Consider the following 13,208-nt stretch of genomic DNA (forward strand, 5'->3'; position numbering starts at 1 on the left):
AGCGAAACTATGTCTCAAAAAAAAAAAAAAAAAAAAAAGCTGCAAGAGCTCACCACAAGCAGACCAACACCACAGGAAAAGTAAAGGGATTGAGGCTGGCGGAAAGGAAGCAACATCAGGAGCACAAGCCCACCAAGGTGAAGCTTGGCGGGAGAGACCACTCGGCTGGGCGTGCTGCCTCACATCTGCAATCCCAGCACTGTGGGAGGTCAAAGCGGGCAGATCACCTAAGGTCGGGAGTTTGAAACCAGCCTGGCCAACATGGCAAAATCCCCGTCTCTAATAAAAATACAAAAATTAGCCAGGCGTGGTGCCATGTGCCTGTAATCCCAGCTACTTGGGAGGCTGAGGCAGGAAAATCGCTTGAACCAGGGAGGTGGAGGCTGCAGTGAGCTATTGCATCACTGCACTCCAGGCTGGGTGACAGGGTGAGAGGCTCTGTCTCCAAAAAAAAAAAAAAAAAAAAAGACCAGGCCAGGTGCGGTGGCTCACACCTGTAATCCCAGCACTATGGGAGGCCAAGATGAGTGGATCACGAGGTCAGAAGTTCGAGACCAGCCTGACCAACATGGTGAAACCCCATCTCTACTAAAAATACAAAAATTAGCCAGGCGTGGTGGCTCGCGCCTGTAATCCCAGCTACTCAGGAGGCCAAGGCATGAGAATTGCTCGAACCCGGGACACGGAGGTTACAGTGAGCCGAGATCGTGCCACTGCACTCCAGACTGGGCAACAGAGTGAGATTCTATTAAAAAAAAAAAAAAAAAGGCCAATGACTGTTTAAACAGAATAACCATATGGCTATTATGGTGTTCAGAACATATAGATATTTTTTATATCTATATATGTATGTATGTAAAATGTAGAAGAATAGCAGTATCAAGTTTGGGAGAAGAAAAATGATTTTGCAAGACCTACTATAAAACTACATCAGTCAAGCAAGGACAGTACTTGCCTAAAGGCAAATATGCAGATCAATGCATCAAAAGAGAGGGTCCTGGAGCTGACACACACATGTGGATGACTGACTTTACACACATGTGGACCACTGACTCTGACATGTGGATGACTGGCTCACACATACAGATGACTGATACACATGTGGACGACTGACATGGATGACCAACTCACACATGTGGATGACAGACTCACACACATGCAGATGACTGACTCATACATGCAGATGACTACCCTCACATGTAGACAAATGACACACATGTGGACACATGTGGATGACTGACAGACATGCAGATGACTGACTCACACGTGGATGACTGACACATGGACACACATGCAGACGACTGACACATGCAGATGATGGACTCACACATGCGGATGACAGGCTCACACACACACAGCTGACTCACACATGCAGACTGACTCTCACATGTGGACGACAGACATGTGGACTGACACATGTGGACGACTGACATACAGATGGCTGACTCACACATGGACGACTGACACAAGTGGACTCACACATGCAGATGACTCACACATGGATGACTGACACATGCAAATGACTGACACACGTGGACTGACACATGGATGACTGACTCACACGTGCAGATGATTGGCCTTTGGCAATGGTACAGAGTCAATTCTATGTAGAAAGAATGGTTTTCTCAACAAATGGCACTGAACTAGGCATCCACAAGCAAAAAAAAAAAAAAAAAGGTTCAATCTATACCTCACACCATATACAAAAGTCAACTATAATAAAACGTAGACCTAAATGGAAACCCCCAAACCATAAAACTCGTATAAGGAAATGTGGGAGAATATCTTTGGGTTCTCAGATTAGGCAATGATTTCTTAAAACAGAACGCCAAAACAGCATCCAGTTAAAAAAAAAAAAACAGAAAAACGCTGATAAACCAAACTTTATAAAAACTTTTAAAATTCTACACTTCCAAAGACAGATCTGTAAACCATATATCTGATAAAGGACTTATATCCAGAACATAAACTCTTAAACCTCCAGAATTTAAAAAAATACCTGATAATAAGCAAGAAAAAGATTTGAACAGACCCTTCATTAAAGAAGATATATGGATCGTAAATAAGCCCATAAAAAGATGCTTAACGTCAACTGTCATTAGAGAAATGGAAATGAAATGACTGAAAACTAAAACCACAACAACGTATCACTACACACCTACCAGAATGGATAAAATTTACAGACTGACCATGCTGCGTGTTGGGAAGGATGCGGAGGAACCAGGACTCTCTGATATGGGTTGGCCTCTGATTGGGTGTCCCCACCCAAATCTTGTCTTGAATTGTAATCCCCACGTGTCAAGGGAGGGACCTGACTGGATTATGGGGGTGGGTCCCCACGCTGTTCTCATGTGAGTTCTCACAACAGCTGGTTTTAAAGTGTGGTACAAGGCTCCTCAATCTCTCTCTTGCCACCATGGAAGACGTGCTTTACTTCTCCTTGCCTTCTGCCATGATTGTTAAGTTTCCCGAGACCCCCCCGCGCCAGCCATGCTAAACTGTGAGTCAGTTAAACCTCTTTTGTTTATAAATTCCACAGTCTTAGGTAGAACCCTGATAGCAGTGTGAGAACGGATGAATGCACTGTCATACACTAGAGATGGTGCCATCACTTGGAAAGCAGTTTGGCAGGCTTTGTTTTTTTTGCAGACAGGCTAGGGTGCAGTGGTGCGATCTCAGCTCACTGCAGCCTTGACCTCCTGGGCTCAAGCGATCCTCCCCCCTTAGCCTCCCGAGTAGCTGGACCACAGGTGTGTGTCACCATGCCCGGCTACTGGCAGTCTCTGCAAATGTTAAACATACACACCTATCCTATGATCTAACCATTCTACTCCCAGGGATTTAATCAAGAGAAATTAAGGCATGAGTATTCACAGCACCTCTCTTAGTAACAACCAAAAATCAGAAACCACCTAAATGCCCACTGACAGGTGAAGGGTAAACGGACACATTCACACAACGGGCACTTCAGGCAACGAAAATGGGGATCTCGGCTTCAAGATGCAAGGGAAAGGCGCCCATGGTGAGAGCCCTTTTCTATAAAACCGACACACGCAGATAGCAGAAAGCCCAGCAATGGGTGGCAGGGGTGGGCTGGGCACGGCTGTGAAGTGCGGAGGAATCACCTGAAGATAGATCATCAGGGCATGAGGGAGGACCGGGCTCGCTCTTCCGACAGCAGCGATGGCTTCTGGGTGAAAATTCACCCGAGTGTGTACTTTGAGTATATGCAGCCTACCTATTATACAGCAATACAGTAGTTACATTAATGAAGTGTTTCATTCTCTAAATAACAAACCTGAAATTTAATCAATGCTTCCATTCCGGGGAAACAGCCACCAGCATCAGGGAGCTAACAGCTCTGACACCTGGACAGGCTGCAAGCTGCCCAGGCACGCAGGCCAACCAGGCACACTAGGGTTGCCTTGCCCGCCACACAGTCTCTGGGGGTGGTAGGTGAGGCGGCCCCACCTGGGGGTGGCCTCTGCCTTGTCCTCTGCCTTGGCTTCCCTCCTCTCTTCCTCCAAGGTACCCGCCACAGCCTTCCGCTGGCTCAGGGCTCCTCTGCCTCTGCTTCCCTCTTCTCTTCCTTCTGCCGGCTCAGGGCTCCTCTCACCACAGTGCCGTTGTCCTAACCCCCAGCGGGAAAGAACTCCGGTGGAACGAGGTAGAAACCCCCCAGACACAGTCACGGAAGCCTGCAGCCCACGGAGGCGGCACGGCAGCTCAGGACCAGTCACTCCGGAGGCCTGTGTGCCTGCAGGGAGGCGGAGGGTGCCCACAGCCAGTGGACCACAGCGGGGTCTGCTCACATGCAGGGAGGGGTTCCAAATGCAGACCCCCCCGTGCCAACAATGAATGGCAAGTGCCCGTGCCCACGCTGTTCTCAGGCTCTGAGAGGCAGTGTCAACCCTCCCTCCTCAGACGCCAGGCTTCAGCACACTGGAGATTTAATAGTGTGCTTTTAGAAATCTTTCTCTGTGTCAAATCTTCTTTCTTATGATCAACTTAATGAGTTTATTTGTGGCTGGACTTCCCATTTATGGCTGCTGGAGCCCGTCTGTGAAGGTGGACACAGCTCTGTGGGCTGCAGCATGTCTATGCCCGTCTTGGGAGGTGACCAGAGGACTCCCCTCGCCCCTAGCTGTCGTGCCCATTGCCATGCCCAGCCCCCTGGCAGCCCCACTGGTTCTGTGGGTCCCTGAAGACCTTCTAGTGAACAACCTTTTGAGTTAATCAGTCACCTGCTGCCACTCTCAGGCTGAAGGAGCCACCCCAGAACTGGGGAGTCCTCTTATCTCAGCTCCAAACTCTATTTTCTGAGCAAACAAAAGGGCCTTACAAAACTGTCACTGAAGCATCTTAAATCACACCCTAGAAAACCGTGGTGCGATAAACGATTCACTTCTCTTTCCTCTGTTTCAAAGAGAGAGGCAGGGGCCAGGCGCGGTGGCTCATGCCTGTAATCCTGTGGGAGGATGAGGTGGGCAGATCACCTGAGGTCAGGAGTTCAAGACCAGCCTGACCAACATGGCTAAACCCTGTCTCTACTAAAACTACAAAAATTGGCCAGGCGTGGTGGCTCACACCTGTAATCCCAGCACTATGGGAGGCTGAGGCGGGTGGATCACCTGAGGTCAGGAGTTTGAGACCAGTCTGGCCAACACAGCAAAACCCCATCTCTACTAAAAATACAAAAATTAGCCAGGCATGGTGGTGGGCACCTATAATCCCAACTACTCCGGAGGCTGAGGCAGGAGAACTGCTTGAACCCAGGAGGCAGAGGTTGCAGTGAGCTCAGATCGCGCCACTGCACTCCAGCCTGGGTGACAGAGAGAGACTCCGTCTCAAAAACAAACAAATAAAAAATATAAAAATTAGCCAGGCACGGTGGCACACACCTGTAATCCCAGCTACTGGGGAGGCGGAGGCATGAGAATCACTTGAACCCAGGAGGCAGAGCTTGCAGTGAGCTGAGATTGCGCTACTGCACTCTAGCCTGGGCGACACAGCGAGACTCCATCCAAAAAAAAAAACCAAAAAACAAAAACAGAGGGAGAGCCAGAGGTGCTGTGGCACCCGCACGAGGTCAGCAGCCTCAGGCCCAGGCACGGCCCCATGAGGCAGCAGGAGGCACAGCAGGGCAGGCAGCGCCCTCTGAACCCGCAGGTCCCTAGAGGGTGGCCTCTGCTGGGACCCCACACCCCCGATCTGCCTCTGGCACAGGACAGCCACAGCTAAGCGCCGGGCCGATGCTGCCACAGGAAGAGGTCAAAACCGCCACCAGGGGCCAGGGTTCTGCTTTTGAGAAAAGAACCTTCTGGAGGAGGAGGCCCCCACCCCTCCAAGACACTGCTCCGGGGAGGGTGTGATGAACTTACGTTGTCCCGGATGTTGATGTCGGAGCCCTTGGACAGCAGCAGCTTCACGAGGTCCACGTGCTTGTACTCCGTGGCCCAGATCATGGGCGTCCAGCCTCCGTCATCCTGCCAGGGAAGAGAACAAAGCGGTCATTGATCCAGAGACCGGCAACCGCCAGAGCGATGAGAACTCCCACAGCCGAGGTCTCCGCACCTCCCAGGTACCATACCCCTTGTGCAGGCATCTCACTCAGGACCTGAGTGCAACCCTGAGAGGCCTCAGTTCTTCCTCAGAGCACAGCCCCAGGTAGCTCTACCAGTGCAGGACAAAGGCAGAACCAGGACTGGGCCAGGCCCAACCACCCTACCCGACACAGCAAGGCTGTCCTGTCAGCCGTGCCCGCTCCCAGCTGGGCACCACTCACTGGGCACGCACCAACACAGCTGGGCACCACTCACTGGGCACGCGCCAACACAGCTGGGCACCACTCACTGGGCACGCGCCAACACAGCTGGGCACCACTCACTGGGCACGCCCCAACACAGCTGGGCACCACTCACTGGGCACGCACCAACACAGCTGGGCACCACTCACTGGGCACGCACCAACACAGCTGGGCACCACTCACTGGGCACGCGCCAACACAGCTGGGCACCACTCACTGGGCACACGCCAACACAGCTGGGCACCACTCACTGGGCACCACTCACTGGGCACGCGCCAACACAGCTGGGCACCACTCACTGGGCACGCGCCAACACAGCTGGGCACCACTCACTGGGGACACGCCAACACAGCTGGGCACCGCGTCTAATGGCACACACAAGGGAGCTGAAACCTCGTACGCCCAGGCCAGACCCGGAGCGCACCAGCAGCCTCGGCTGGCGGGAAGCCTGGGTTGTAGCAGGCTCTGCTCCTCCTTCAGCCTCCAATGGTGGCTGCATGCAGGAGAGCCAGGGACCCCCATCAGAGCAGCAGCTGGGAACTGTGGGCGGGAGATGGACAGGCAGACGGAGGCTGTCCCCCCTGCTTCCTCCTGGGCAGGGAGCAGAATGCCCACCAGGCTGACTTGCTCTCTGGCTCCTGTCACTCCTGAGTCCAGTCAGTGGGCCTGGGCAATTTTCTTTAAGCCAGAAAAAGGCAACTTTACTGAAAATGAGGGTCATATGGCCAATTCCCACTCTGAAGGCAGAAGACTCGGCCTCTTCCCCAGCACCCCTCAAAGGACCTGCACGTCCCACTGTCACAAACACAGCAGTCTCCACGATTAAAGCTACATCTCCCCTGCAGTTGTCAGCCTGTACATCCTGCTGTCATAGACACAGCAGCCTCCATGATTAAAGCTACATCTCCCCTGCGGTCGACGGTCAGCACCACCACAGGCACTGGGAACACAGCAGGGACAGCAGAGCACAGCCTCCCGGAGCCCAGCCCCGTGCTCAATGGATGAGGGTACAACGTCAGAGAGAAGAGGTCAGCGGATGCTTTAGATGCAGTGAACAGGCAGGGGCTCTGGCCTCTGGATGCTCAGGGCAAAGGCAAGAGTATGGGCGCTGCTGCTTCCAGCCCATGGGGACGTTGCCATGGCCAAGAGGGCACAGAAGCTGGGTGTCAACAACTGGGTGGGCAACCACTGGGCTAAAAAGACTTGGACCAAGCCTCCTGAAGGAAGGAGTGAGAGACAGTGTGAGGATTGCACTCATCCCAGAGCTGCGAGTCCATGCGGGAGGGACCCCCAGTGTGTGCTGAGCAGCCTCAAAACCTGCCCTCCTTTGGTCTCCCCAGTCATTCACTCGTGAGGCAGGTGCCCACTGTGTGTGAGGCACTGTGGATCAGCACACGTGCACGGCAAACCCTGCCCCGTGGCGCCGGCTGTGGGATAGATATGGACAGTGAGCAGGGCAAACCCTGCCCCGTGGCACTGGCTGTAGGGGAGAGACGGACAGTGAGTAGGAAGGAAGATGGGTGCTGTGGAGGAAGGCCAGTGACACCTCCCTCAAATGGTGACATCTAGACACAGCTGATGGAGAGCAAGGGAGGAGCCTCCAGCCAGACACAGTGCAGAGGCTGCCCTGGTGTGTGGGCATCTGGTGTGGCTGCCCATAGCAGGCCAGGGCAGAAGAGGACAGGGAGGGGACAAGACGTTCCAGGGCCCAAGGGCTTGAGCTAGCCCTGTGCGTGGAAGGGGACGCCGTGGAGGGTCCCAGCTGGCTGTGTGCATGGAAGAGGAAGCTGTGAAGCGTCCGAGCTGGCCGTGTGTGTGTAAGAGGATGCTGGAGGGCCTGAGCTGGCTCTGTGCCTGGGAGGGGACGCCGTGGAGAACGGGGGTGGGACCAGGAGCTGCAGAACAGTGACTTTCCCTGGCCAGTCCGCACAGTGTGCTGCTAAGGGGAGGGGGTGGCTGTACCTGACAGTTGACGTCCATCTGTCCATTTGAAAGCAGGTACTGGACCACTTCGTAGTGGCCTTTCTTGGCAGCCAGGTGCAAACACGTAGAGCCCTCTGCGTCCTGCAACAGAAACGCCACTTAGTCAAAGAATCCACACCTGTGATCCTGGTGTGCCAGCCCCGAGTGTGGGATCCAGGAGAACCTGGTGCCCACCATGGGGGTGGGGTCCTGTCCTGTTCAAATGACAAGGAGACCCAGGCTGAGGCCACAGGGCCGTTTCCCAAGGAAACAGCCAAGGTCCGAGCCCTGTGTGCAGCCCGCTGTGGCCCCGTGAGTGGCCGGTCGCCCAACACAGTGAAGACAGTGTGAATGATTCAGTAATAGTTGTCCATGTACCACAGAACTTAAAATAATAGATGGCAAAAAGTGGGACACAAAGAGGACCAGGCCCACCCCGTGGCCCCAGAAACGCCACAGGCTCTGCCCCTCCTCTTGTTTCCTTTGCTTCTGGGCACGACTTTTTTTTTTTCTTTTTTTCCTTTTTGAGACGGGGTCTTGCTGTATTGCCCAGGCTGGAGTGCAGTGGTGTGATCACAGCTCACCGCAGCCTCTGACTCCCATGCCCAAGTGATCCTCCTGCCTCAGCCTCCCACGTAGCTGGGACTACAGGTGTGCACCGCCATGCCTGGCTAATGTATTTTTTTCTTTTCTAGAGACAGGGTCTTGCTATACTGCCTAGGCTATTTTTGAACTCCCGGCCCCAAGCGATCCTCCCACCTTGGTCTGGGAGTCGCAGGCATCATAATTGGGATTATTACAGTGCTGGGATTACAGGCGTGAGCCACCATGCCCAGCTTGGGAACACCTTCTCATTTCCTTTCAGCTCTGTTTCCCCGAGGAGACAAAATGGATCACACTGATCAAACCATCTCAAAGGAAAAAAAAGACATGCAAGGTTGGAGATCAGACCAGGAAGCTCCAGAAGAGGCGGGGGAGCCGGTGCCACCACACCCAGCGCCATCCACGCGCCTTACACAGGCTCCTCGCACAGGCCCGCGGACGTGCCCCGCCACTTTCTCCCTTAGGAGTTTGCTTTGCTTTACTCCCCTGTTCCTGTCTCCGTGTAACCATGTTCCTTCATTACCTTTCTCCCCTTATCTCGGTGGAGTCAGTGCAGCAGTCCTAGAGTTTCACAGGCACCACTGCACACACTGCTCACCCAGCTGGTGCTAAATCAGCATGCTCACCTTCCTCAAGGAAAGCCAGCACAGCCAATTCCCACACGGCTGGTGTTCAGAACTGTAATTTTATCATGAATACAAAATGATGCACGGTTGTTAAAAGGTCTGCCTTCATTTTCAAGTGTCTTTAATCGCTGGAATAGTGCAGCTGACAATCCCCTAACTGCTGGAAGACTGCCACAGCGTTCAGGACAGAAGCAGGTGCACCTGGCAGAGACCCTGGGCAAGCATTTCCGAATCAAGCAGGTTAAGAGACGCCAGCAAAGGGAGCTTAGTGAAGGAGGCCAGCTGTCATGAGAGTGAGACACCAGGCAGGAGGAGGGCAGGGCTGGGAGCGGCAGAGTGGGGGTTGAGGGGATTGAGAGTCAGTCAACGGAACCCCGTGGGAACAGACGTGAAGGTGGCAAAGAGCGGGGCTGCTGGTAAGGAAAGGTTTCTGTCGGGTTCAGTGACAGTGGCTAGCTGTGAGGTCTGCAGGCACACAAACAGAAGCTCAAAGACACTGGAGTCCACCCCCACCCACAGGACACCCCACACAGCGCCGGTCTGGTTTCTTTTCCTGCCTCCTCCCCAGAGGTAATCACTATCCTGAAATCGTTACTCATTGTGCCCATGGATCTCAATACCTTTACTATCTATATCCAAAAATGATGTTTTTACACCCTTTTAAGTTCTCTAGATCACAGTGTATATCATCTGCAGACACATCACAGACCCTACCGGTATGAGGCCCTGCTCACCGAGCGGCCTCCAGTCCCCGCACCTCAAAGGTAAGGACCCTGCCTGCTGCTCTGTCTCTCGCCCCTGCCAGTCTTTTCTACGCGTTACGTTGTATGGAATTCAGTGACTGTTTCAGGCGGCCCCTCAGCCCTGTGTTTTCACCTGCTTGTTGGTCACACACATGTATTTCCTCTTCTGGGAACCGCGCACTTATGTTCTTTGCCCATTTTTCTGTGTGGTTTAATTTCATTTCTAGTTCTTTATTTTTTTATTTTTATTTATTTATTTTTTGAGACAGAGTCTCGCTCTGTCGCCCAGGCTGGAGTACAGTAGCGTGATCTCAGCTCACTGCAAAATCCGCCTCCCAGGTTCAGGCCATTCTCCTGCCTCAGCCTCCTAGTAGCTGCGACTACAGGTGCCCGCCACCATGCCCAGCTAATTTTTTGCATTTCTAGTAGAGATGGGGCTTCACCGTGTTAGCCAGGGTGGTCTCCATCTCCCGACCTCGTGATTCACTCACCTCAGCCTCCCAAAGTGCTGGGATTACAGGCGTGAGCCACGGCGCCCGGCCTCATTTGTAGTTCTTTATATTTTTGGATATTAATCTTTGGCCAGTGCGTTGCAAAATCTTCCCCCAGTGTTTAGACTGTCTGTTCGTGTCCTTTGTGGCATCTTTCTGAAGAGAAATTCTTAAATTTTAATGCAACTTAACTTTGTCATTTTTGTGCTTTTTGTGTCTTAGAAGACGCTTCCCTGTGCTGGAATCACAAAGACGGCCTCTGTGGTCTTCCACGCTTCGTAATTTGCCGCGCCTGGGAGTCACATGCTCGCCACGCGATGTGCACTTCTCCAGTCTCTCCAGCGTGGCTGGGGTCTTTGCGTTGGAAGCAGGAGCGCTGCAGGAAGGCACAGCTGGTTCTCGCTTTCTATGTCATTAGACAAACCTCTGTCTTTTAAGACGACAGTGAGTCTGCAGTGTAATTACTGACAGGGTGAGGCTGGAGTCCATCACTCTGCTATTTGTTTTCTATTTGTCCCATCTGCTTTTATTCCTGCATTTTAGTTGCACAATTTTTCAGTATTACATTTTATTTCCTCTACTAGTTTTTTTTCCTGAAAAGCTATATTTGTTTTATTTTCTTGGTACTTTCTCCGGGGATTACAATATTCGTCTTTATTGGTCTTCTTAAATTAATATTGTACCACCTCCCACAATAAAATACCTTCACAACAGTGGGATTCCACTTTCACACTGCCCTCCTTTGGGTACTTACTATCCTGTATTTCACAGCAGGTCTTCAATAGCATCGTTTCACTCAGCACTGTTTTGTTATAACATTGATGAGGTTAAAAGTAAACAAACAAACAAAAACCATTCCCAGCCGGGCCACTGTCTGTGGAGTTGGCAGCTCCTCCCCGTGTCTGTGTGGCTTTCCTCTGGCCCAGGCTGCTTCCCGCCAGGTGACCTGAGTTGCCAGGACAGGCTCTGTCCACTCGCAACCCTGACCTGGAGTAACTGGATAAACATTTATCTTGTGTGTATTAATCTTTCTTAAACGTCTGTACAGCTCACATGCATTTCAGTGTTTAATGTTAGAAACACCTTGGTCTTGATTTAGAAGCTTGCTAATGTTTCTGTGACCAGGAACACAGCAGAAGAACTTTGCTCTTGTTTAGATCATCTGTGGTAAATTGGTGTCAACGCTTGAAGAAGTCGCATGCTCTAAGGACCTGTCAACAGTGTTGAGTGAAGACTTGCTGTGCTTCCAAACGTGTATAAACTCCACCGTATGACATTATTGGAGTTTAAATGACCTCTCACATTTAGGAAATTTAAATAAGAAAAATGTCTTCATATCCACCATCCAGGGTTCCTCATTCATTCCCAAAGGGCTAAGTTTTCCTCCTGGAAGCTTCAGGATTCCAAGCAAGCTTATCTGCCTTTTGCTGTTTTTACCTGAACATGTTTGATTTCACCACCATTCTCTGAACGACACTTTTACTGGAGGTAGGATTCTGGGGTCACATTTTTTTGGCTTTGCTTCTTTCAGCACAATAAAAACTGCCTCCATGGTTTCAGATGAGAAGTCAGTGATATTTCATGACGTTGTCTGTCTAGATGTCACGTGCTGTTTTTCTCTAGCTCTTTTTTTTTTTTAGAGATGGGGTTTCACTCTGGCACCCAGGCTAGAGTGCAGTGGCGCTAATCCAGCTCACTGTAGCCTCAAACTCCTGGGCTCAAGCGATGCTCCTGCCTCAGCCTCCCAAGGCACTATGACTACAGGCACATGCCACCACGCCCAGCTAATTTTTCATTTCTTATCGAGATGGGGTCTCACTATGTTGTCCAGGCTGATCTCAAACTCCTCACCTCAAGCCATCCTTCTGCCTCAGCCTCCCAAAGCACTAGCATTACAGAAGCAAGCCACTGAACCTGCCCAATTGTTTACCTATTTTGATCTGGCAATTCTACAGCCAGAAATCTGTCCTAAAGAAGCCAAATGTGCAAATATTTAACTACAAAAATGTTTCCCGAAGCACTGTTTATAATAAAAATTGAAAATAAGATAAATATTAAATATTCAAATTTGACTAATGATAAAATTGTATCATAAATTGATACAGTCATTTAGGTAATGTTTCACAGAATAATATTTAGTAACAGAAAACAGTGAAAGTTTAATGTGATATGAGGCAGGAGTTGAATTACTATGAGGAGTGTGATCACTTTTTTGGTGGAAAAAATGTGTATTAGTATGAAAGACTAAGAATTTAAATGTGGTTATGATAATATGTAACAAAATTTGCCATTTTAAACATTTTGTGCAGTTTTGTGGCATTAAATGCATTCACAATTACCACTACTCCCAAAGCTTCTTCATTACGCCAAAACAAAGCTCTACAATCATGAGGCAAAACACCATCCCCCAGCCCCATGGAATCTCCAGTCTACTTTCTGTCTCTATGAATCTCGCTGCTCTAGATGGCTTCTATCTATCGGTCACGTCGTACAGGATTTGTCCTTGGGTCTGGCTTCTTTCCTGCAGCAGAATGTCCTCAAGGTCCATCTGTGCTGTTCATATGTCAGAATGTCACTGATTCTGTGACTGAGTCACATCCCATCGTGCGGATGGACCAAACGCGCTGACGCAGGCATCTGCCGAGACATCTGGGTTGTTTCTGTCCTTCGGCTACTGTGAACGATGCGGCAGGAACCATGTTGTGTGAAGATCTGTCTGTGGTCCTGGTCTTCATGTCCGGGGCACGCTCTCAGGAGTGGAGTTGCTGCAGACCAGAGGGTTGTCCTATGCTTAGCAACCTGAGGAACCACGACTGGCTTCCACAATGGCTGCAGCGTTTACATCCCCACCAGCAATGCGTGGCAGTCCCGACACTGCCACATCCTCTGTGGTGCGTCTCACCATAGCTCTGAGGTGGCTTCCCTGGTGGCTGGTGACGATGGACACCTTTTCATGTGGGAACCGGCCCTTGGGGGC

General features: G+C 51.1%; 1 protein-coding gene across 2 annotated transcripts in view; it reads right to left on the reverse strand.

Moving 5' to 3' along the window:
• Positions 1–13,208, reverse strand: part of EHMT1 (euchromatic histone lysine methyltransferase 1) — a 223,323-nt gene that overhangs the window by 30,205 nt on the left and 179,910 nt on the right. For both annotated transcript variants that reach the window (XM_025359652.1, XM_025359650.1), the window contains exons 17-18: positions 7,769–7,870; positions 5,382–5,486 (exon numbers count right to left, since the gene is read on the reverse strand). In XM_025359652.1, the coding sequence (XP_025215437.1) occupies positions 5,382–5,486; positions 7,769–7,870 (207 nt within the window). The remainder of the gene's footprint in view (positions 1–5,381; positions 5,487–7,768; positions 7,871–13,208) is intronic.

Source organism: Theropithecus gelada, chromosome 15 (genome assembly GCF_003255815.1).
Source record: "Theropithecus gelada isolate Dixy chromosome 15, Tgel_1.0, whole genome shotgun sequence".
NCBI lineage: Eukaryota > Metazoa > Chordata > Mammalia > Primates > Cercopithecidae > Theropithecus > Theropithecus gelada.